Source organism: Physeter macrocephalus, chromosome 9 (genome assembly GCF_002837175.3).
Source record: "Physeter macrocephalus isolate SW-GA chromosome 9, ASM283717v5, whole genome shotgun sequence".
In the NCBI taxonomy this organism is placed as follows: Eukaryota; Metazoa; Chordata; class Mammalia; order Artiodactyla; family Physeteridae; genus Physeter; species Physeter macrocephalus.
The window spans coordinates 23,580,782-23,600,795 of NC_041222.1; the positions used below are offsets into that span (position 1 = coordinate 23,580,782).

A 20,014-nucleotide genomic window follows, 5' to 3' on the forward strand; every position below is an offset into this window, starting at 1 on the left:
TGTAATGATATGGGTAGTTGCCAGGGGCTGGGAGAGGGGGGAATGGGGGGGTTACTGTTTAATAGATATAGTTTCAGTTTTACAAGATTAAAAGTTTTGGAGAAGGATGGTGGTGATGATAGCACAACATTATGAATGTATTTAATACCACTGGACAGCACACTTAAAAATAGTTAAGATGGTTAATTTTATTAAGTGTATTGTACCAAAATAAAAGAATTGTGAGAGATATATCATACCTGGAATGGAAGAAACCTAGTATGGCTATATATCTATATATATGTCAAACATAAGAGACTTCAGGGCAGAAAAGATTTATGAGAAAGAAGATCCCTCATAATAAAAAATTTTATTCACCAGGAAGATATAACAATTCTAAATATTTTTAAACAGCCTCAAAATTTATAAAGCAAAAACTGATAAAATCACAATGAGAAACAGCCAAATCTACCATAGTAGATTTTAACATGCATCTCTCTGTAACTCATATATCAAGCAGATAAAATATCAGTAAAACTGAAATAACTAGAGATGAAAGGACATAATGCTGGGATTTTCTTTAAAATATTTCCCCCAAAAAAGGTGGAGGGAAAAAGAGATAAAACAAAATTGGATTTTTTACACTAACTGAAACTGAGTGATGGGTATATGGGGAGGGGTCCACTTTATTTTTTCCTCCTCTTCTACATGTTTGAAGATTTCGTTAATTCCTGGTGAATTAAAGACCTAAATGTGAAAGGCAAAACTACAAAAGACTTAGAAGATCAAACGTAGAGACCAATAAATTTAACTTTGAAATAAAGAACACCTCACAAAGAGAATAAAAACGACAATCTGCAAACAAACAAAAAAACTACAGCCCATGTAACCAGCAAATAATCAGTATCCAGAATACATATAAAAATTAATTTTAAAAATGACATAGAACTTGGAAGCATATAAAAACAATATATGTAAAAAGGTGTTCAATCTGTTCAATAATCAAAAAAATGTAAATTTAAACCACAATGAGATACCATCACATTCACTAAACAGCAAAAATTAAGAGAACAATACCAAGTGTTGACAAGGATGAGGAGCAAAGGGAATTCTTATCCTCTGCTGAAGGGAGAACTTACTGGTACAACCACTTTGGAAAACAGGCATTACCAGGAAAAGCTAGATGTGCACATGCCCAATAATTCCACTACTGAGTAAGGCCCTTGAAAATCTTTCACATGTGCACCAGAAGACATGCATAAGAATGTTCACAGAGCATTATTCATGAGAACAGAAGACTGGAAACAATCCAAATGTCCATCAACATTAAAATGGACTATAAAAGGATACGGAAACGTTAAGCAACTGAATTCAACTAAGCAACTATGAGCATTAACATGAATAAATCTTACAAACATAATGCTGAGCAAAAGAAGATACACATAGTATGATTCTACTTATACAAAACTCAAAATCAAACAAAAGCCAAGTAATATATTATTAGGAGGGTTATCATGTGATAAAACTATAAGGAAAGCAAAGGAATGATTTCCACAAAATGCAGTAGAGTGGGTGGATCAAAGAAAGATGCAGTTGGGGAGGGTCACAGGGCTGGGGGCAGCTCTAAAGTATTGACAATACCCTATATTTCTTGGCTCGGAAGGCAGGAGTCACAATTTGTTTCATTTTTGCACATTAAACTAAATGTGTACGTTTTTCATAAACTTTTCAATATATGCTCTCTTTCACAATTTAAAAATTAAGGCACCATAAAAAAAACTTTAAATTCATAAGAATATTTACTAACAAGTCAAAAATAGCTTTTACATTTTTAAAGGGGTGGGGAGGGAGAATATGTGACAGAGACCATATGTGGCCCCCAAAATGTAAAATATTTACCATCTGGTCCTTTATAGAAAAATTTTGCCGACTCCAGGTTTAAGGAATAAATGGTGGCCAATGGAAGAAAGTATTACAGAACAGTTTCAGGGATGAAAAAAGGCTGAGCAACAAAGGCAAGATCCCAAACCAATCTAGTAAGGAGAAATGAGTGACTCAGAAGAGGGCACTGCAGCTCAACAGGAACCTCCTTGATCACGTGTAGAAAACGTCCATGTAAGACCAAGAGCTGTGAGAACAACCATTGCTAATGTTTTCAATAGCACGTGACAAAAAAAAAATGAAACCACCATCTCAAGGAACGTCCAGCTCAGTGAAACAGTGAGGAGAGGAGGACAGTATCAGACCCTAGAGGCCGCTGACACTACTGATTACAGCGGTTCCCCGTGTTCGCAGACTGGCAATGGCAGCAGAGGGCAGGATGCTCAAGCACAGGAGTGTGCACTAAAATGGAAAGAAATCGCTTCAGCAAACACGTCAAATTCAAAACATTTAACAACCATTTACTCTGCACCTACTGTGCAGGGATAGTCACATTTGCCTCTTTAATCATGACAACAAATTATGAACAGGGAAGCTGAATATGAAAGACGTTAAAAACCCTTAGATCACAAATCTAATGAGTGACTGAGATGGTGTTCTCACCACTCATCACAGTTGTCACATAAAACAGACATCTCAGCAGGGAAAGTGACAGATGAAAGGAGATAAGTAGTTATTTTCCACATTTATATCATGAAAAATCTTTTCACTAAATTGGTCTTGCTTTTCTCTCAAACACACCAGGAACACTCCTGCCTCAGGGCTTCCCCTCTTCCCGGAACACTTTTCCCTCAAACATCCACTCGGTTTGATCCCTCACCTTTTTCAAGTTTTATATCAAATATTAAACAAACAGCCAAAAGTTAAATCATTAAGCATCCATTTAAGAAATTAGAAAAAGAGCAATGGAATAAATCCAGTGAAAACGAAAAAAGAAGGGGAAAAATATAGATGATACGGATATGGATATAGATTTATAGATACATCTAAACAGAAATAGAAAACAAAGTTACAACAGAGAAGATCAATAAAGCCAAAAGTTGGTCCTTTGAAAAGACTTTCAAATCAACAAAGCAGGATGAGAGAAAAAACAGTATCTGGACTTAAAAAGACTACAGATTATGGTTTAAAAGATAATAAAAGTTTATTGTAAACAACTTTATGCCAGCAAATTTGAAAACTTCGGTGAAATGAATAACCTTTAAAAAATATTAACTATTAAATTTGACCAAAAAAGAAATAGAAGCTGAATGGTACTAAAATCATTAAAGAAATCAGTTTAAAAAATGTCCCTCAAATTCGGCTTCCCTGGTGGTGCAGTGGTTGAGAGTCCACCTGCCGATGCAGGGGACATGGGTTCGTGCCCCGGTCCAGGAGGATCCCACATGCCGCAGAGCGGCTAGGCCCATGAGCCATGGCCACTAAGCCTGTGCGTCCGGAGCCTGTGCTCTGCAATGGGAGAGGCCACAAAAGTGAGAGGCCCACGTACCACAGAAAAAAAAAAAATGTCCCTCAAAGACAGCACCAGATCCAGGTGTTTTTTTTTTGTTTTTTTATTTTTTTTGTGGTACGCAGACCTCTCACTGTTGTGGCCTCTCCCGTTGCGGAGCACAGGCTCTGGACCCGCAGGCTCAGCGGCCATGGCTCATGCGCCCAGCCGCTCCGTGGCATGTGAGATCTTCCCGGACCGGGGCACGAACCCGCGTCCCCTGCATCGGCAGGCGGACTCTCAACCACTGCGCCACCAGGGAAGCCCCAAGTGTTTTTTTAAAAAGAGTTCATGAACACATTCATTCCAGTCATTCAATAAATAGACATTTCTAATCTTACACAAAATCATCCAGAGAATAGAAAGAACACTCACTAATTCATTTTATAAGGCCATATAACCCCCAAAACAAGTTAAAGTAACAGATTAAAACTCACTGAATAAAAATGAATAAAAGAAAACCTCATCCTTATAGCAGATAGAATACCAATAATGCAAGCCACAAAAACATACTGCTATCATAAAACAAAAATAGGATGCTATGAAAAAGGAGCACCATGAGAACAAAAACGAGCTCTTAGAAATTAAAAAGTACAGGAGAAATGACGAATTCAAAAAAACAGCAAAAATTTTTCTAAATAGAAAATAGGAGAGAAAAGAAAATTAAAGGACTAGTCCAGAATGTCCAGCATCCAAATAACAGAAGCACCAGAAATAGAAAAGAGAGGAAAGGAAATCATCAAAGAACTAACTGAAGAAAATTTCTCAAATCAGAAGTCAGTAAGATTCTAGGAACTGTGAAATTTCATTATACTGAGGACCAAAAGGAGATTCTACATGCTTCGAGAGAGAGAAAACAAATCATATACAAAGGACCGTGAATCAGAGTGGCGTCAGACTTCAGCTAGAAGCTAGAAGCCAACAGAGCAATGCTTTCACAATTCTGAGGGAAAATTATCTGCCACCTAGAATTATGCACTCATCAAGTTATAAGTCAAGTATTAGGTGTAGGATAAAAACACCTTAAATATAAGGTCTCACCTTGTACCCTTTCTCAAGAAGCTACTGAAAGATATACTAAAATGGGAGAGTAAAACAAAAAAGTTAAAGGTAAAAAATGCAAGAAACAGGATATCGTATGTAGGAGAGAGGTAAAGGAATTTCTAGGATGATGCTTGTGGTATAACAAAAAATATGTTTGGTCTTTGTCCTCTGTTCCTGGCAGAGCTCCTAAAACCCTTGGAACTTTGACAAAAGAGTCTTTTGTATGCTAATGAGATGACTCAGCTCTTTCCTTAATTCTAAGTCACTTTAGCAAATTATAGAAACTTAAGGGAGGTCTTAGGAACCTCCATATTCGTAGTATCCTGGGCAGAAGTACAGGGAACCTCATTTGCAGCTGCTGTCTAAAGTGGGGGCAATTTGCGGGTCTAAGCCATTACCCTGTAGGGTCTGTGCTGACTCCAAGAAGTGCATAAAAGAAACGAATTGTAGGACACCCAGTTAGTGAAGGAGAACTGGAGAACTGATTGTTGTTGGAAAAGACACAACATTGAAGGAAGATTCCAAGATGACAGCTATATTAAGAGGGAAACCAGTCCACATTGAAATTTTTTTTTTTTTTTTAATTTTTGGCTGTGTTGGGTCTTCACTGCTATGCATGGGCTTTCTCTAGTTGTGGCGAGTGGGGGCTAGTCTTCATTGCAGTGCGCGGGCTTCTCATTGCAGTGGCTTCTCTTGTTGCAGAGCACGGGGCTCTAGGCACGCGGGCTTCAGTAGTTGCGGCACGGGGGCTCAGTAGTTGCGGCACGCGGGCACTAGAGCACAGGTTCAGTAGTTGTGGCGCACGGGCTTAGCTGCTCCATGGCATGTGGGATCTTCCCGGACCAGAGATCGAACCCATGTCCTCTGCATTGGCAGGCAGATTCTTAACCACTGAGCCGCCAGGGAGGTCCCCACACTGAAATATTGATAATTTCACTCTGTGGACAGCTGTATTGCTAGATGCCATTACCAAGATGCCTACTGCCCTCTTTTTAGCCAGAGAACAGAATGCCCAGGTAAGCCTGGCTCAGATTCTTAATTGTACTTGCCTTGATGAAGTTCCTGCTCTCCCCTTCATGTCAACTACCTGAACCTAACAAGCACACTCATTTAACTGACGTACTCCTGAGAGCTGGAGGTCAGCTACAGTGAGACTGGAAGTAGAAAACACAGAGCAGTCCACTCTCTGACCACATTTCTGACAATCATCCATACCTGGTGACACGAGAATCCTACCAGATGTCTCAACTATGAGCCCTATGACATTCCCCATAACACTCAGGGTCTTGCCCACCCACTTCCCCAGAAGGAAATCTTGTAAACCAGGAAGCCAAAAGTCAGACTCTGACACACAGACTGTTCAATGTGTCTTTTTCCGTAAGCCTTCATCTAACAGTGCCGGCTAAGTCAACACTCGGTACTGTGAATTTGGCAATATTCTATTTTGTACCCTAGGTGTTAGGTATATAGGTGTAGTATTCTCTAAATTGCATGTGTGTGTTTTAAACACATCTGTATGCAAAATGTACATTTTACCAAAAAAGTTTTAAATAAAGAGTAGAGCAGTACGTATAGTGTGCTGCCATTAGTTTAAAAAAAGGAAAGAAAGAGAATACGTGTACATACCTGCTTGTACCTGCAAAAAATACCTCTGGGAGATTAAGAAACAGATCACAGTGACTGCATCTAGTGAAGACAATTGGGTAGCTGAGGATCAGGGGTGGGGTGGGAAACAGACCTTTTACTGTAAAGCCTTTTACAGCTTTTGAATTTCTAACACTATGAATTTCAAAGGCATGAATCCATACATACATACATGAATAAATTCAATGACTTCTCTGATTTAGCTCTAGGATTTTGGCAAATCACAACTCTGAGTCTTTAATAATAGTGATAATACCTCAAACACTGGTGACAGAATCAAATAAGCTTTTGTAAAAAGCCCTTTGAAATCATCAAATACTACGTACATCTGAAAGGTATTATTATTGAAAAATATCTATCCTGTCTCTTCCTTTCCCCTTACTGTACATAGAAAGTGTCATTCCTTCTCCATATGGTAAGTTTTATTTAGCAGTTAGGAAAACACTGGCTTAAACTAATTCATGTGAAGTTATTTAGATTTCATAAACACCTAATGAAGACTGCAACAAGTTCACCTGCTACAAATTCCTCACAATACTACTAGTCCTTTTCACACATGTTAAACCATCACAACGACCCTTTGTGTGGCTCTAAGTGAACAGGAAAGCCCTGTGTGAACTGCCACGAGTTCAAAAAGACCTATAGAGGGACCCTAAGATACCCAACCTTATGGCAAGTTCATCCAACACAGAAACCAGCAAGACAAAGTCCCTGTACTCAGGGAGCCCACAATCTGTTAGTGATCCCAACAGTATAAGTGCTATGTGGAGGTTGTTCTTCTCAAGACCAAGGGAGGAACACAGAGTTAGTCACCTAACTCATAGGGACTGCAGAAACAGTAAGGGAGGTTGCTAGGAAGAGCTGCTGAAGTCATACTTCATCCAAGCTGGAAGGAAGAGTAGGAATTAAACAAGTAGGTATACAGGGGTGGGACTTCAGGCAGACAGAATAACAGAGGCAAATCATCAAAGAGTAACAGAGCATTCAGCAAACTGCAGGAGGCCATGGGGATACTGTGTTCTGCATTTCTGGACAAATGAGCCTGTCATTATTAACATCTGGGCTATACTTGGTATAAAATAACGTTTAATAGTGTTTATTTCCTGTTATCAGAGCATAATGGACAACATACAATTATTTTTCCATTATAATCTAAGGGGTCTTGGTAGAAATTTATTAAACCTAAATAGTTTTAAAAGTCTAGATTCCAAATATCCAGAGTCAGGCAATGTTAAATGACGAAAATTATTGTCATCTCTGATTAGGAGGAAATCAGAAGCGAAGAGTAGATAATGGTAGAAAAGAACTCCTTTGGTTGTTCTTTTTTTTAAAAGTATGTGCAACTTCCAGAAAGGAGGACATTAATGGAGACGACAGATGTACAGCATTACTCTCTCTGTTTAAACAAACAAAAAAAAAATTTCATTCCACGTTCTGAGGGAGAGACTCATCAGACTGTGATAGTGGCCAGCAACTGTGTCCAAACAGAAAATGGTACCATAAATGACAAAGATGTCCAACAGGTGAATTAACTGCTTCTCAACGTTGTCTGTCATACTGCACACCTACATGATTCTTTCTCTGAGCAACTCTGAGAGCTTACATCACTCAGGGGAAAAGGGAAACAGCATCTCCAAAATGACTGACATCAAAGAGGCAGAAGAGCAGGGACAATTTCCATAAAGCACATGGCAGACAAAGTTCAAAGGAATAATTGGAGGTTTTTTATAACTCGCCTGTACTGACATTATGCCAGATGATTTTACAGACTATTCAAATCGTTCATGGCAGGGATTTAGGTCAGGTATATAAAAGGTCTACCTGGCTGAAGGAGTTCTATGATTATCTGGTCCCACTGTCCAGACAAACAGCTGAGGGCTATCTTGCAGCAATAACCTCAGCCTTGGACAGGTTAGAAATACTGTTTAGATAAAGAGGGGATGTGGTTGCTACGATTATGTAGTTTAGGAAATACAATTTTCTGTAAAGCAGGTATTGTTTCCAAGTTTTAAGACTAAGCAGAAAGTCTAGCCACTGTATGTCACAACGGTCGCAGTGGAATACTGAAACCTCACCCATGTGGGAGTCAAATTTCTTGGAACCTCAACTACCTCGCTCTAGGTATAAATTCAAAAGGTAAGCATCAGTGAAGATAGCCATCACAAACCCATGCAAAGCCCCACGATGCCATTAGAGACACAGTGTGCTTCGGGAAGAAAGAGGAAAAAAGCCTCTCACAAGCAAAAATAATTTAAATTATAAATAAAATAGCCACTGAGCAGACAAGAGAGACAAAACTCATGCAATATCTGAAGTTCATACACTCCACTAAGAACCTATTTACTCTGATTTTACATTTAGAATTTATTCCTACATTAGATATAGTTTCTACAAGCATACTGTTTCCTATTTCAGGGAAGCAGAGAGGCAATTAATAAGTTGGAGTCATCTACAGTCAGAATCACTGACAAGGCATACTGACAGCACCCAGATGCAACAGCGAAGAGCCTGACATGGGAGAAGAAAAATCATTTTTATAAAACAGTGTAGAACCCAAAACACAAAGCAGAATGGAGCCTTTAGTAGGCGTGAAACAGCTACCACTAAAAACATCAGTGGCCTCTGAGAAGATCATCGTATTACACACACGTGTGCACAACAGAATGGATAAATCTCTTGTCATGAGACCTGTGTTCTGGTTCTGCTGCTTGATCACAAGCCATTCAGCTTCTTCTGAGCTCAACTCCCCCAGTAAAATCAGGATAATACTTCCTTGCCCTACCCACTGGACAGACTGCCATAAAGAGCTGAAAAAATAATCTATATAACAGCATTTGAAAAATGTAACAAACTATACAATATATGACTCTAAGAATATGTTAGAATATGTTTTGTATACTGTTTAAGACAATATATTTAAATCAATTTCTATTTAAATGGCTAAATAAAAAACTACACTTCTCTTAATAGCAGAAAATTAACTTACATGGTACCATTTATCCCCTCCCACAAATAGCCAGGTTTTTTTTCCTACTATTAACACGAAGAAAAGAAAGAGTTGTAAAGCAAGAGAAAGATTTTAGCATCTGAGAAAGGATAGATATATATACGTATAACTGAATCACCTTGCCGTACACCTGAAACTAACACAACATTGTACATCAACCATACTTCAATAAAAAAAGAAATTTTAAAAAATAATAATAGGGCTTCCCTGGTGGTGCAGTGGTTAAGAATCCGCCTGCCGACGCAGGGGACACGGGTTCGTGCCCCGTTCCGGGAAGATCCCACATGCTGCGGAGTGGCTGGGCCCGTGAGCCATGGCCGCTGAGCCTGTGCGTCCGGAGCCTGTGCTCCGCAACGGGAGAGGCCACAACAGTGAGAGGCCAGCGTACCACACACACACACACACACACACACACACACACAAAATAATAATAATAAATTAACCAACTACAAAAGGAAAAAAAAAGATTAGCTGCCCTTTGGAAACCAGATAGGTTATATATAGCATTTCTTTTGATAGGAAAGACATTTCAAAATGAGAAAAGATAAAATATTTCTTTAATGAAAATGAATACCCATACCTAAAAATATAACATGAAATAAAATATCTATTATAGTTACATTACAGAGCAATTTTTTTAACTGTAGGTCATAATCAGTATGGAAAATATTAGAGTACATTATTTTTAGTAAAGGTTAAGTATTATTTTATAGAATTTTGTTTTACTTAATATCTATTATTACTATGTATATATGTACTTATTTTCTAGGTAAAGGTACAGTTTGCTTCCTTAACGTTCTCCTATTATTGCATCAATTTCCTGGCCTGGTCTTGACTGCCTGTCCCAATCTATCCATGTGCTCCTTAGGAAGCTCCTCAGCCTGCATGCTCCTTACTATTGGTAAGCCCTTCCCTGGTCTATGCCCACTTTCTTATGCTTAGAGCCTGTACCTGCAAGAACAGCAGTTACAAGTTCTCAAATAGACACACACAAAATGAATTTAGTATATACAACAGAGTTGCTCTGATTGGGCATAGGCTACATATTCCATCAAGAGAAGGGGTACATAGAAAGATGTGTATTTTATCATATAGATGTCATGCTTGGGGCCACCTCTGAAACTACACAGAATCCATTCTACTTCCCAGCAAAAGATCTCTATCTCTTTCAATTAAGGGATGAAAAATGAAAGCAGAGAAATGTAAAAAATAGGACTGAAGAGAGGTACTGTCAAAGGAATAACAACAGATCAAGCCAATCAATCACTGACAGCTATTCTGAATCTGAACACTATTATAGAACAGTCCTGAGGAAAAGTACTGAAAAGAACTAAATATCTACAAAAATATACACACACACACACACACACACACACACACACACACAAATGCTGGTGTTTCATCATGCATATCATCAGTACAAAGAGAGAAGAAGAGAACATAATACCTATTACCTGTTCTCTCTGCAAGTCCACATTGCTATCATTTCTCTCATATTCTACAGGCCAAAATCTACTTTGGAAAACATGTTCGTACAAATCAATCCACTCTGTTTGAAACAGACGGACATGTCAATCCAAGTGACCAATATGCAGAAACAGAGCAAACTCAGGGTTTGCTGAATTCACTTTTTATTGACCGTGTCTTTTGCCAATTCTCACCTACTTTCAAACATATATCAAGTAAATTATCAGACATTTAATTTTACCAAGTGCCAGACAAATAGGTGATTCTGTACCAAAATACTGAAAATGTGGTTATCCTGATTTGTAAAACTCATTCCGGGCATAAATGCTAATTAAACCATACTACCATTGATCAGTAAAAGGCTCAAATAGGCATTTAAGGGCTGAATAAAACGTGAGTCTGGAAATTCACAGTGAAAATACATATGAGTAAGAAGGAACATGCAAATCTCTATAAAATAAGTGTAAAATATGCACTAAGGGAAAATTGAGGAAATGAAGAAGATCCATTTGTGCTACATAAGGTCCTAAAGACAGCATTAAAGCTTTTAAAATCAACTATGCAAAAAGCAAGCACCACAGAGAATTGAAAGAAGGTTGAGACTGGGAATAAACAAACTGGAACCTGATGAAAGGAAGAAACAAACATGACTGTTGATGAGGTCTATATTGTTACTACTCCACCAAACAACACCCTTCTCACAGGGAGTGCACAGGAAATTGGACAGACAATTCTGTCCAGCTACAAAACCCACCTTAGTGAAGGCTGAATATGAGTGAGAAAATAAAACAAAATGTCAATCAGTGCAGCTGAGATTTCCAGAAATAAATTTTACTTATTATATAATATTTACTTATTATCTCTAAAATTTTGAATGTTTTGAATTTTTCTTAATACACTGAAATACATGAAAAGTTTGTGTATAAAAATGCAAGTTAAGAAAAAGAAAAACTTTATCATTGATACTAGTTAAAAATATAATAGTAAGATAATTCCAAATAAGAGTAATTCTGATGAATAAAATTAGCACTTGGTATAAAATATGTAAAACTATTAGTGAAAAAAAGGCAGCGGTAAAATGAAAAAAATTATAAATGGATTTCCATTCTAAAACACTTAAATAGCTATAGTATTATATCAATTTAAAAGCCAATAGACTAGCATTAAACAAAAAAAACATAGAAGGCACACACAAAATACACAGAAGCAAATTAGATGATACCTTTCTATAATATAATAATGCTGATAATTAACCTCCAAGTAAGTTTATCCCCTTCCCTCAATCAACTCACCCAACATTTTCTGCATCTTCATCACACTCAGCTTTATATTTGCAAGGTCCACACTTGGAGTGTTTTCTGTGAACTTCTGCCCCTGACCCTTCCTCTTCTGTTTAAAAAGAAAAATTAAATTTTCAACCAAAAGTTGGGATCTTTTCCAGATATGCTTCATGTTTTCAGCAGCCATTATCTTATTTCTTGGGAAAATGTACCCAAACTCTTGAAAAAAATCAGTTCCAAAAATCTATCAATGCTTGAGTCCAAAAATGTTGTCAATACAGAGTACAACATATTCTGTGAAAAAAAAAAAGTATTGGGGCTAGAAAAATAATCCCTTAAACTATGTACAATGGAACAGTATGCCAGATTTTGCTGATTCTTTAAACGAATTACCATAACGTTAAATAAGACAGAGGGAAAAAAAAAAAACATGAGCAATAAATTTAGTCCAGTGATTACCCTATTGAAATAGCCTGTGCAATCCTGGTTAGCAAATAAGTGATTAAACAAAGCAGAGTCTAACCACTACCTTTTCCTCACGTCAGTTTCACACCTGCCTTAAAAATTATCTCCAGGGCTTCCCTGGTGGCGCAGTGGTTGAGAGTCCGCCTGCCAATGCAGGGGACATGGGTTCGTGCCCCAGTCCGGGAAGATCCCACATGCCGCGGAGCGGCTGGGCCTGTGAGCCATGGCCGCTGAGCCTGTGCGTCCGGAGCCTGTGCTCCGCAACAGGAAAGGCGACAACAGTGAGAGGCCCGCGTACCGCAAAAAAAAAAAAAAAATTATCTCCAAATTTTAAAAAGGAAAGGGGTCTATTTACAAAGGACTTACCCTTTTCTACTTCACCACCTAGCACAGCCAACAACACCCAGAATACAGAAGGGTATGCATCTCCTATGACCCAGAACAAAACAACAGTGTATACCACCAGCCCCCAACTCAGCTCATATCCCACATTTAGGGAACCCTATACTTCTGGGTCTTAACTAGAGTGGATCCTATCCTGATAACCTCAAACTGGGCAGGGAGATCAGTTCTGAAGCCAATTTAGGGATTACAGTTTACTCAAGGGATTTCCCAGTCTGGTTTGGGAAAGCACACCTTATTGAGGGGATGTCAATCAGCAAAGAAGATGTTATAAGGAAAGCACACAAACCTAAGTGCCTGTTTGGTACTATTACCAAACTTGCCATTTTGTGTGTCTGCCTACACTTTAAGTAGAAATCCTCCCCAAATTCTAATGAATACTCCCAAAACAATTCCAGGGAGCATAATCCTAAGTATTTCTAAGGCCTCAGATCTAGAAATCATACAGCCACCATGAGCTCACTAAAGTTTGTATATTAATCTGAGCAAACCACTTAGCCTTTCTAACTCATACTCCCTAAAAAAAAATTGCCAACAACCAACATCCTCAGGGCAAGATATCCAGTATTTGTACCATATAAGCAAATCTGGAGATCAACTTCCACTTCTTTAATATAGTAACAATGACAGTTTCCTAACTGAATATCTGACCACAGGGGCTGGACCACATGATCCTTTAAAGTCCTTAACAGCTCTAAGATCCAGAATTTATGATCTCATCCTTCACACATGATCACGAATTTTCTGCTTGAACATGTCCATTTAAATTAAATTCTATTGTTGGACAGTTTAAATCTTTTTTTTTTTTTAAGGTCAAACTGTCATCCTTGAAATTCTTTCTCAGAACAGTTCTTCTACTCTCTAGGTGACCTTCAAAGTCCCTTCCAACTCTAAAATGTTAGGATTCTATGAAATGTAGAAGGGTGGAGTAAGGTTTCAGATAGTACTGAAAGGATCACAACTGTAGTTTTCATTTGCATACGTGTGAGTTTTACCAGAGTATGTTTTTTCTTTTAGTGCATCCCCAGAGCACCTCAAACTTACTTTGCATACAGTGGATACTCATTAAGAATTATAGCCTCATTAGACCATGAAATAGATCAGTCATTCTCAATTCTAATAATTCAGAGTAAACTGAATTACCAAATATTAGTTTTTCAAAGTTTTTAAATATTGTACCTTGAAAATTCCTTATGAGAAAAATTCGTAAGCAAGGGATGGGAGAGTGTTACATATACTCTGGTCCAAGCTAAAATCATCTGGGGATGATCCTAAGGAGAGGGCACCTTGGTGTAACTTCAGTTTAACAGGAGCAACATTTCCCCTTTGTCTGACAAACCTATAATGAAACCTATAATGAAAAATCAATGTAGGAAAAAAAGAATGCCAAGGGCTAAGGGGGATAGAGGGATTGGGGGTGATAGCTGAGGGGTACAGGGTTTCTTTTCGGGGTAATGAAAATGTTCTAAAGTTGGCTGTGGTGATGAATGTACTATTCTGTGAATATACTAAAAGTGACTGAATTACATACTTTCAATGGGCAAACTGCATGGTATGTGAATTTTATCTCAATAGGGCTGTTTTTAAAAAGTGAAAGAAAAAAAACGCTTTTTAAGGGGTATTTGAAACTTACCTCCCTCTCCAGATCCAGAACCATTATCTGAGAAGAAAAATAAAGAATGAATATGAATACTTTTCCTGGAAATCTCATCTTATCAAATAGTAAAATTTCTTATCAAAAATCAAAATGTGATAGCCATTCTCATGTAGCCCCTTTTCTCATTTTTCTGGATATCTAACAGTTTATTCTTATATACTTATTTTGTACCTTTCTTCAAATATAAATTACTTGGACACATAATCCATACCTCATACATCTTTGTAGCCCATTCAGGAAATACCCAGGTGCCTTGTACAGAGTAAAAACCAATAAACATTATAAAGTAAATGGCTAAATAGAAATAACTTTAAATAACTCACTTAAAAGGTAGAAGAAATTTTTAATTTTATTAAAGCTTGAAAGGAATAAAGAATAAACTGCTTTTATTAAAAAGAGAGGAGAAGAGCTTTGGGTCTTGCTCCAAAGATCTTCTTCATTAAATCTGTGGATAACAGCCAAAAGCCAAAAGATATGAAAAGCCCCAAGGTTTAGAAGGAAAGAACCTCAAGGTTATGGTTTTCATATTGCTGATGAAATTAACTTCCTCTAGGAAACCTCACCAGAAGGAATCTTACCAAGGTGTAGGTGGGAAACTTGTTACTAGTCAAATTAAAGAGCCTTCCTCAAAGTTACCAGCAAGCCAGAGTAAAATGTAATTAATTTAAAATATGTATTTTATAATCCTAAAAGAACCAACATATGGCGCAGAGCATGTTGAAAAGAGGGCAATGGTGTAGTATCATAAGTGTGGAACAGAGATGGCAAGCGATGAACTTAACACTTTACCCAGCACTTTCTAGGGAGGAGGATTTCCTAGAGAATCCATTCCAGTTCTTCAAATAGTTCTCTAGAGTGGGAGACACCCTCAACAATATCACTCCCTTCCCCCATTCCCTTCAATCTCCTGTAGACTATAATAAAAGTCCCAAACGTGGTAGAAACAGGAAGAACTGGAAAAAGAATACATATTTTATGTAGCATCCACTTCAATTCTTCACAGGATTTTACACAAAGTCTTACATTGTATTCATTTTGATTGATCAACCATAAAAAAATTATATCTTCTCTGAGAAAGAGGAAAAGAAAGAGTAAAAGAGCAGAAAAAAAGACAAGGAAAAAGGGAACTCAAGGGGCTTCCCTAGTGGTGCAGTGGTTGAGAGTCCGCCTGCCGATTTAGTGGAGACGGGTTCGTGCCCCAGTCTGGGAAGATCCCACATGCCGCGGAGCAGCTGGGCCCGTGAGCCATGGCCGCTGGGCCTGCGCGTCCGGAGCAAAAAAAAAAAAAAAAAAAAAAAAGGGAACTCAAAAGTATTTTTATTACCAAACTTTTCTTAGGAAAACTCTCTTTTTCCCTTCTATTCCATATACATTGACTGGGTACTTATTATGTGTTAGACAACATACAAATAATAAGTAAAAGGTAGATATAAACTGATAAATAAGACAGTTCCAGTGCATGACATACTTACTCACTCCCAATCTTTTTTCCAACTAATGTCCAATTTTAATAAATATAATATCTCACACCTTCCTTAAGGGTCATTTAAAATTGTGAAATAAATTAAATATACTGTGACTATTCTGATAGTGAGGTTGAGTTCTTCTTGTCAATCATATTTTCACTGGACACACACCTTCCCCTGCCCGAACCCTGGGATTATGATATACCTCCCTAGGCAGGACATAGTACTTTCCTGTTGAGAAACAGGATCTGACCAAAGGCAGATGTGTTGGAAAAATGAAATACAGTACGATACTTACATAGAGATATGCACAAAGTGTGAATAAACTCTGCCAGGAGATACCAGAGAAGAAAGATTTCACAGAGTAGAAAAGGCTTAAGCTCAATCTTAAAGCATAAAAAACTTCTCAAATAAGCAAAGGAGAATGTTGTTCCTAGCACAGGGAATAGGACCAACAGCAGACCAAATGACATGAACAACTCTGGCCCCAGCCAGAAGATAACAAAATCAATATAGCACCTTACAGCTTAGCTCATTCAATTCTCACTTAACCCCAGAAGATGACATCCATCTAACAAATTAGGTATGTAACTGGGGCTCAAAGCAGCTAAGTGACTTGTGTAAGGTCATACAAGAGCTGGAGTTACTTTAAAGCCAAGTCTTGTAACCCTAGTGCAGTGCTCTTTCCAGCTCTTTCCACTCTGCCTCCCAATGTTTAATATTCACTGCTTATCAAAGCAGTTGGTGTCTTAAAGTTCTCATAAAGGATGCATAATTAATTTGGGATTATAAAGAACTCCATATTCCTTTTTAGTTACTAAATCAAGTCTGTGAAACATAATGTACTTAGAGAAGTGTATAAGAACCATATCAAATGATAGTCTAGGGCTTCCCTGGTGGCACAGTGGTTGAGAATCCGCCTGCCGATGCACGGGACACGGGTTCGTGCCCTGGTCTGGGAGGATCCCACGTGCCGCGGAGCGGCTGGGCCCGTGAGCCATGGCCGCTGAGCGTGCGCGTCCGGAGCTTGTGCTCCACAATGGGAGAAACCACAACAGTGAGAGGCCCACGTACCACCAAAAAAAAAAAAAAAAAAAATGATAGTCTATTGGCCTAAGAGCATATAATTATTTAGTGTTTGGAAAAGAATTTGGCCTTGCCCAAAGAGAGTTTTGGCCTTCGCCCTCAGCTTCCGGAAGGCAATGATGTTTAGGAAGGGCGTTGACCACATCAGACCTTAGGGTGGGACAAGCCACACTCAATACTCTTAGGGCAGGGGCTGGCCACACCAGAAATACCAACCACACAGTTCAGAGTGGGGGCTTTGAGTCATGTGATATTAGTGTACCTGGAGTTTGAGATCAACCACATGGACCATCAATCAATTACACTTATGTAATGGAGCCCCAATAAAAACACAGGCACTGTAATATACAGGGAAAGAAAGGAAATGGAGTAATCATATAAGAATAGTCTCCACCTTTACTGCTAACCTTCATACAATAATTCTATTACAATACCTCACTCTGCATCCCTGCCCCCAAATACAAACACAAGTAAGATACTAATATTAATGCCTTCCAAAATTAACCATTACCAATTCAGGAAGGAAAAGACAAGGAAGTAAATACAAACAACTGGGGGAGGTGGATGACGAAGGCTAGCAAACAGAAATGAGAAGATATAAAAAGATCGGACAGAGACACATCCTGGGATGCCACTAATGACTTCCTATGGATACTCCCCACCCACCAAGATAAAAATCAACAAAATGGATCCCATAGCATTTCCCACCCCAAATCTTATCCTGTCTTATATTCAAACCATAAGGCAAAAGATATGCAAAGTCCCCACCAAAAAAAGCATTAAGCATTAAAAACGTCCTGAGAAGTAACATAGTCAGTACAAGACTAGCTGGGGTTAAAAAGCAACGTGAAATGGAGGCAAAAAAGAGCTCCCCCATTCCCCACATAATCATCAGCAATCCATACAGCAGTTTTGGGAATAAACCTCTGACTGGAAACTTCCTCTTAAAAGTATGGCAGAACCATTTCTAACATTTTTTCAGAAGAATATCACACATACCAGAGTAGCATGGTCCCCTTGTTACTACTGTTATCTCTTTCTGGTGCTTACAAGCAGCCCTTCTGAGGAAGCATTCATTTTGGTATGTGTCCCCATTTGATCCACAGACGGGAATATAATTTGTATGGCACTGCAAAAGAAACAAAAATAAGTTCTCAGACTAGGCATGAATATTAATAGCTCATTTCATATTCATGAATGCAATACCATAGTATTATGACATACTTCTACTACAAAAGAGTTTGTTCTTTTATTTGGTTTTTATTGTTTTTGTTTTTTGTTTTTGTTTTTTTTGTGTGTGGTACGCGGGCCTCTCACTGTTGCGGCCTCTCCCGTTGCGGAGCACAGGCTCCAGACGCACAGGCTCAGCGGCCATGGCTCACGGGCCCAGCCACTCCGTGGCACGTGGGATCCTCCCAGACCGGGGCACAAACCCGTGTCCCCTGCATCGGCAGGTGGATTCTCAACCACTGTGCCACCGGGGAAGCCCTATTTGGTTTTTAAAAAGAAGAGTTATGCTACCTTCTCATATCTTTTTTCACATTCATAACGAAAATTAACTATCAACTATCCATAAAAATGAGAATGAAAATCCCTATCCTATCTACATCATTTGCTTGTGATCCAGGGAGATAATATAAGAGGAAATGTTTGCCAATGTTTGTCATGAGCACTAATGATGTAATGTCATTTCATTATTATCAAAATTCACTTATTCAATACGTCTAGTACCCAAAGTCTCAAGGTAAATGCTATAGTAGAAAAATGAACTCTGTTCTCAGAGACCTTACAATCTTGTTAGCGAACCATATAAATAGGAAATATATATATATATGATCATGTACTAAATCAAAAGTGTAGACAATAAGTGTAATATCTAATACCTACTACTATAAACTGAAGTATTCAAGAAAAGCCTCCTCAGAGAAAGTGAAATGTGAACTGGGCCTTGAAGGATTAGCAGATGAAAAGAAAAAGACGATTCATGTTTGAGAAATGACACTGAATTGGTATGTTTAAAAAACTTTAACACTTCTAAATGTCAAAAATATCATAAAGAACTAAAGTTTTAAAATCTGGGGAAAATAGTATAATATGACATAACTTATTACTAAAAGAGAGACAGTACAAATTAATACAAAAGACAAATTTACAAAAAATAACAAATGGTCAATTAATATATTAAAAATGCTGAGTTTCACTAGCAATCACAGTGGTACATGAAAACGCGATGCTATTTTTAGCTTATAAAACTGGTTATTAGACAAACAAAAAATCCAATTTGGTGGGCATACCAATACACCTGTTGCGCTAATTTAAACTGGCTCAATCTTTTGAGAACATAATTTAACAATACATTTCAAGAGTTCTAAAAAAGAAATGTGATTTTTTATCTAGAATTACACATTTAGGGATATACTGAAGGAAACTATTGTAGATGAAAATTTATTACAGTCATTTCAAATAGAAATGTATTCATATCTAAAACATAGAAACAACCTAAATATCCAACAAGGCAATATTTATTTAAACCATGCTACATCTGTTCAAGAAGTCACTGAGCATTACCCTTTATAAGAATACTGTGTGACAGAAAAAGATAATGTTAGGTGAAAAGTAGGTGATAATACCATATATGTAACTTCTGAGAATTTTGTGCCCTTTTTCTTTTTTTGGATGCATTGGGTCTTTGTTGCTGCGCGGGCTTTCTCTAGTTGCGGCGAGCGGGGAGCTACTCTTCATTGCAGTGCGCGGGCTACTCACTGCGGTGGCTTCTCTTGTTGCGGAGCACGGGCTCTAGAGCACAGGCTCAGTAGTTGGGGTTCACATGCTCTAGAGCGCAGGCTCAGTAGTTGTGGCGCACGGGCTTAGTTGCTCCGCGGCATGTGGGATCTTCCCAGACCAGGGATCGAAGCCGTGTCCTCTGCATTGGCAGGCAGATTCTTAACCACTGGGCCACCAGGGAAGTCCCTGCCAATTTTTTTTTTTTCTTTTTTTTTTGCGGTAGGCGGTCCTCTCACTGTTGTGGCCTCTCCCGTTGCGGAGCACAGGCTCCGGACGCGCAGGCTCAGCGGCCATGGCTCACGG

General features: G+C 38.4%; 1 protein-coding gene across 4 annotated transcripts in view; it reads right to left on the reverse strand.

The window, feature by feature from the left end:
• TMEFF1 (transmembrane protein with EGF like and two follistatin like domains 1) overlaps positions 1 to 20,014 on the reverse strand; it is a 98,162-nt gene that overhangs the window by 33,454 nt on the left and 44,694 nt on the right. For 3 of the 4 annotated variants that reach the window (XM_028493749.2, XM_028493750.1, XM_055087067.1), the window contains exons 3-6: positions 17,927 to 18,056; positions 14,352 to 14,378; positions 12,683 to 12,745; positions 11,864 to 11,960 (exon numbers count right to left, since the gene is read on the reverse strand). In XM_028493749.2, the coding sequence (XP_028349550.1) occupies positions 11,864 to 11,960; positions 12,683 to 12,745; positions 14,352 to 14,378; positions 17,927 to 18,056 (317 nt within the window). The remainder of the gene's footprint in view (positions 1 to 11,863; positions 11,961 to 12,682; positions 12,746 to 14,351; positions 14,379 to 17,926; positions 18,057 to 20,014) is intronic. The other variant, XM_024126479.2, reaches the window with a different exon arrangement.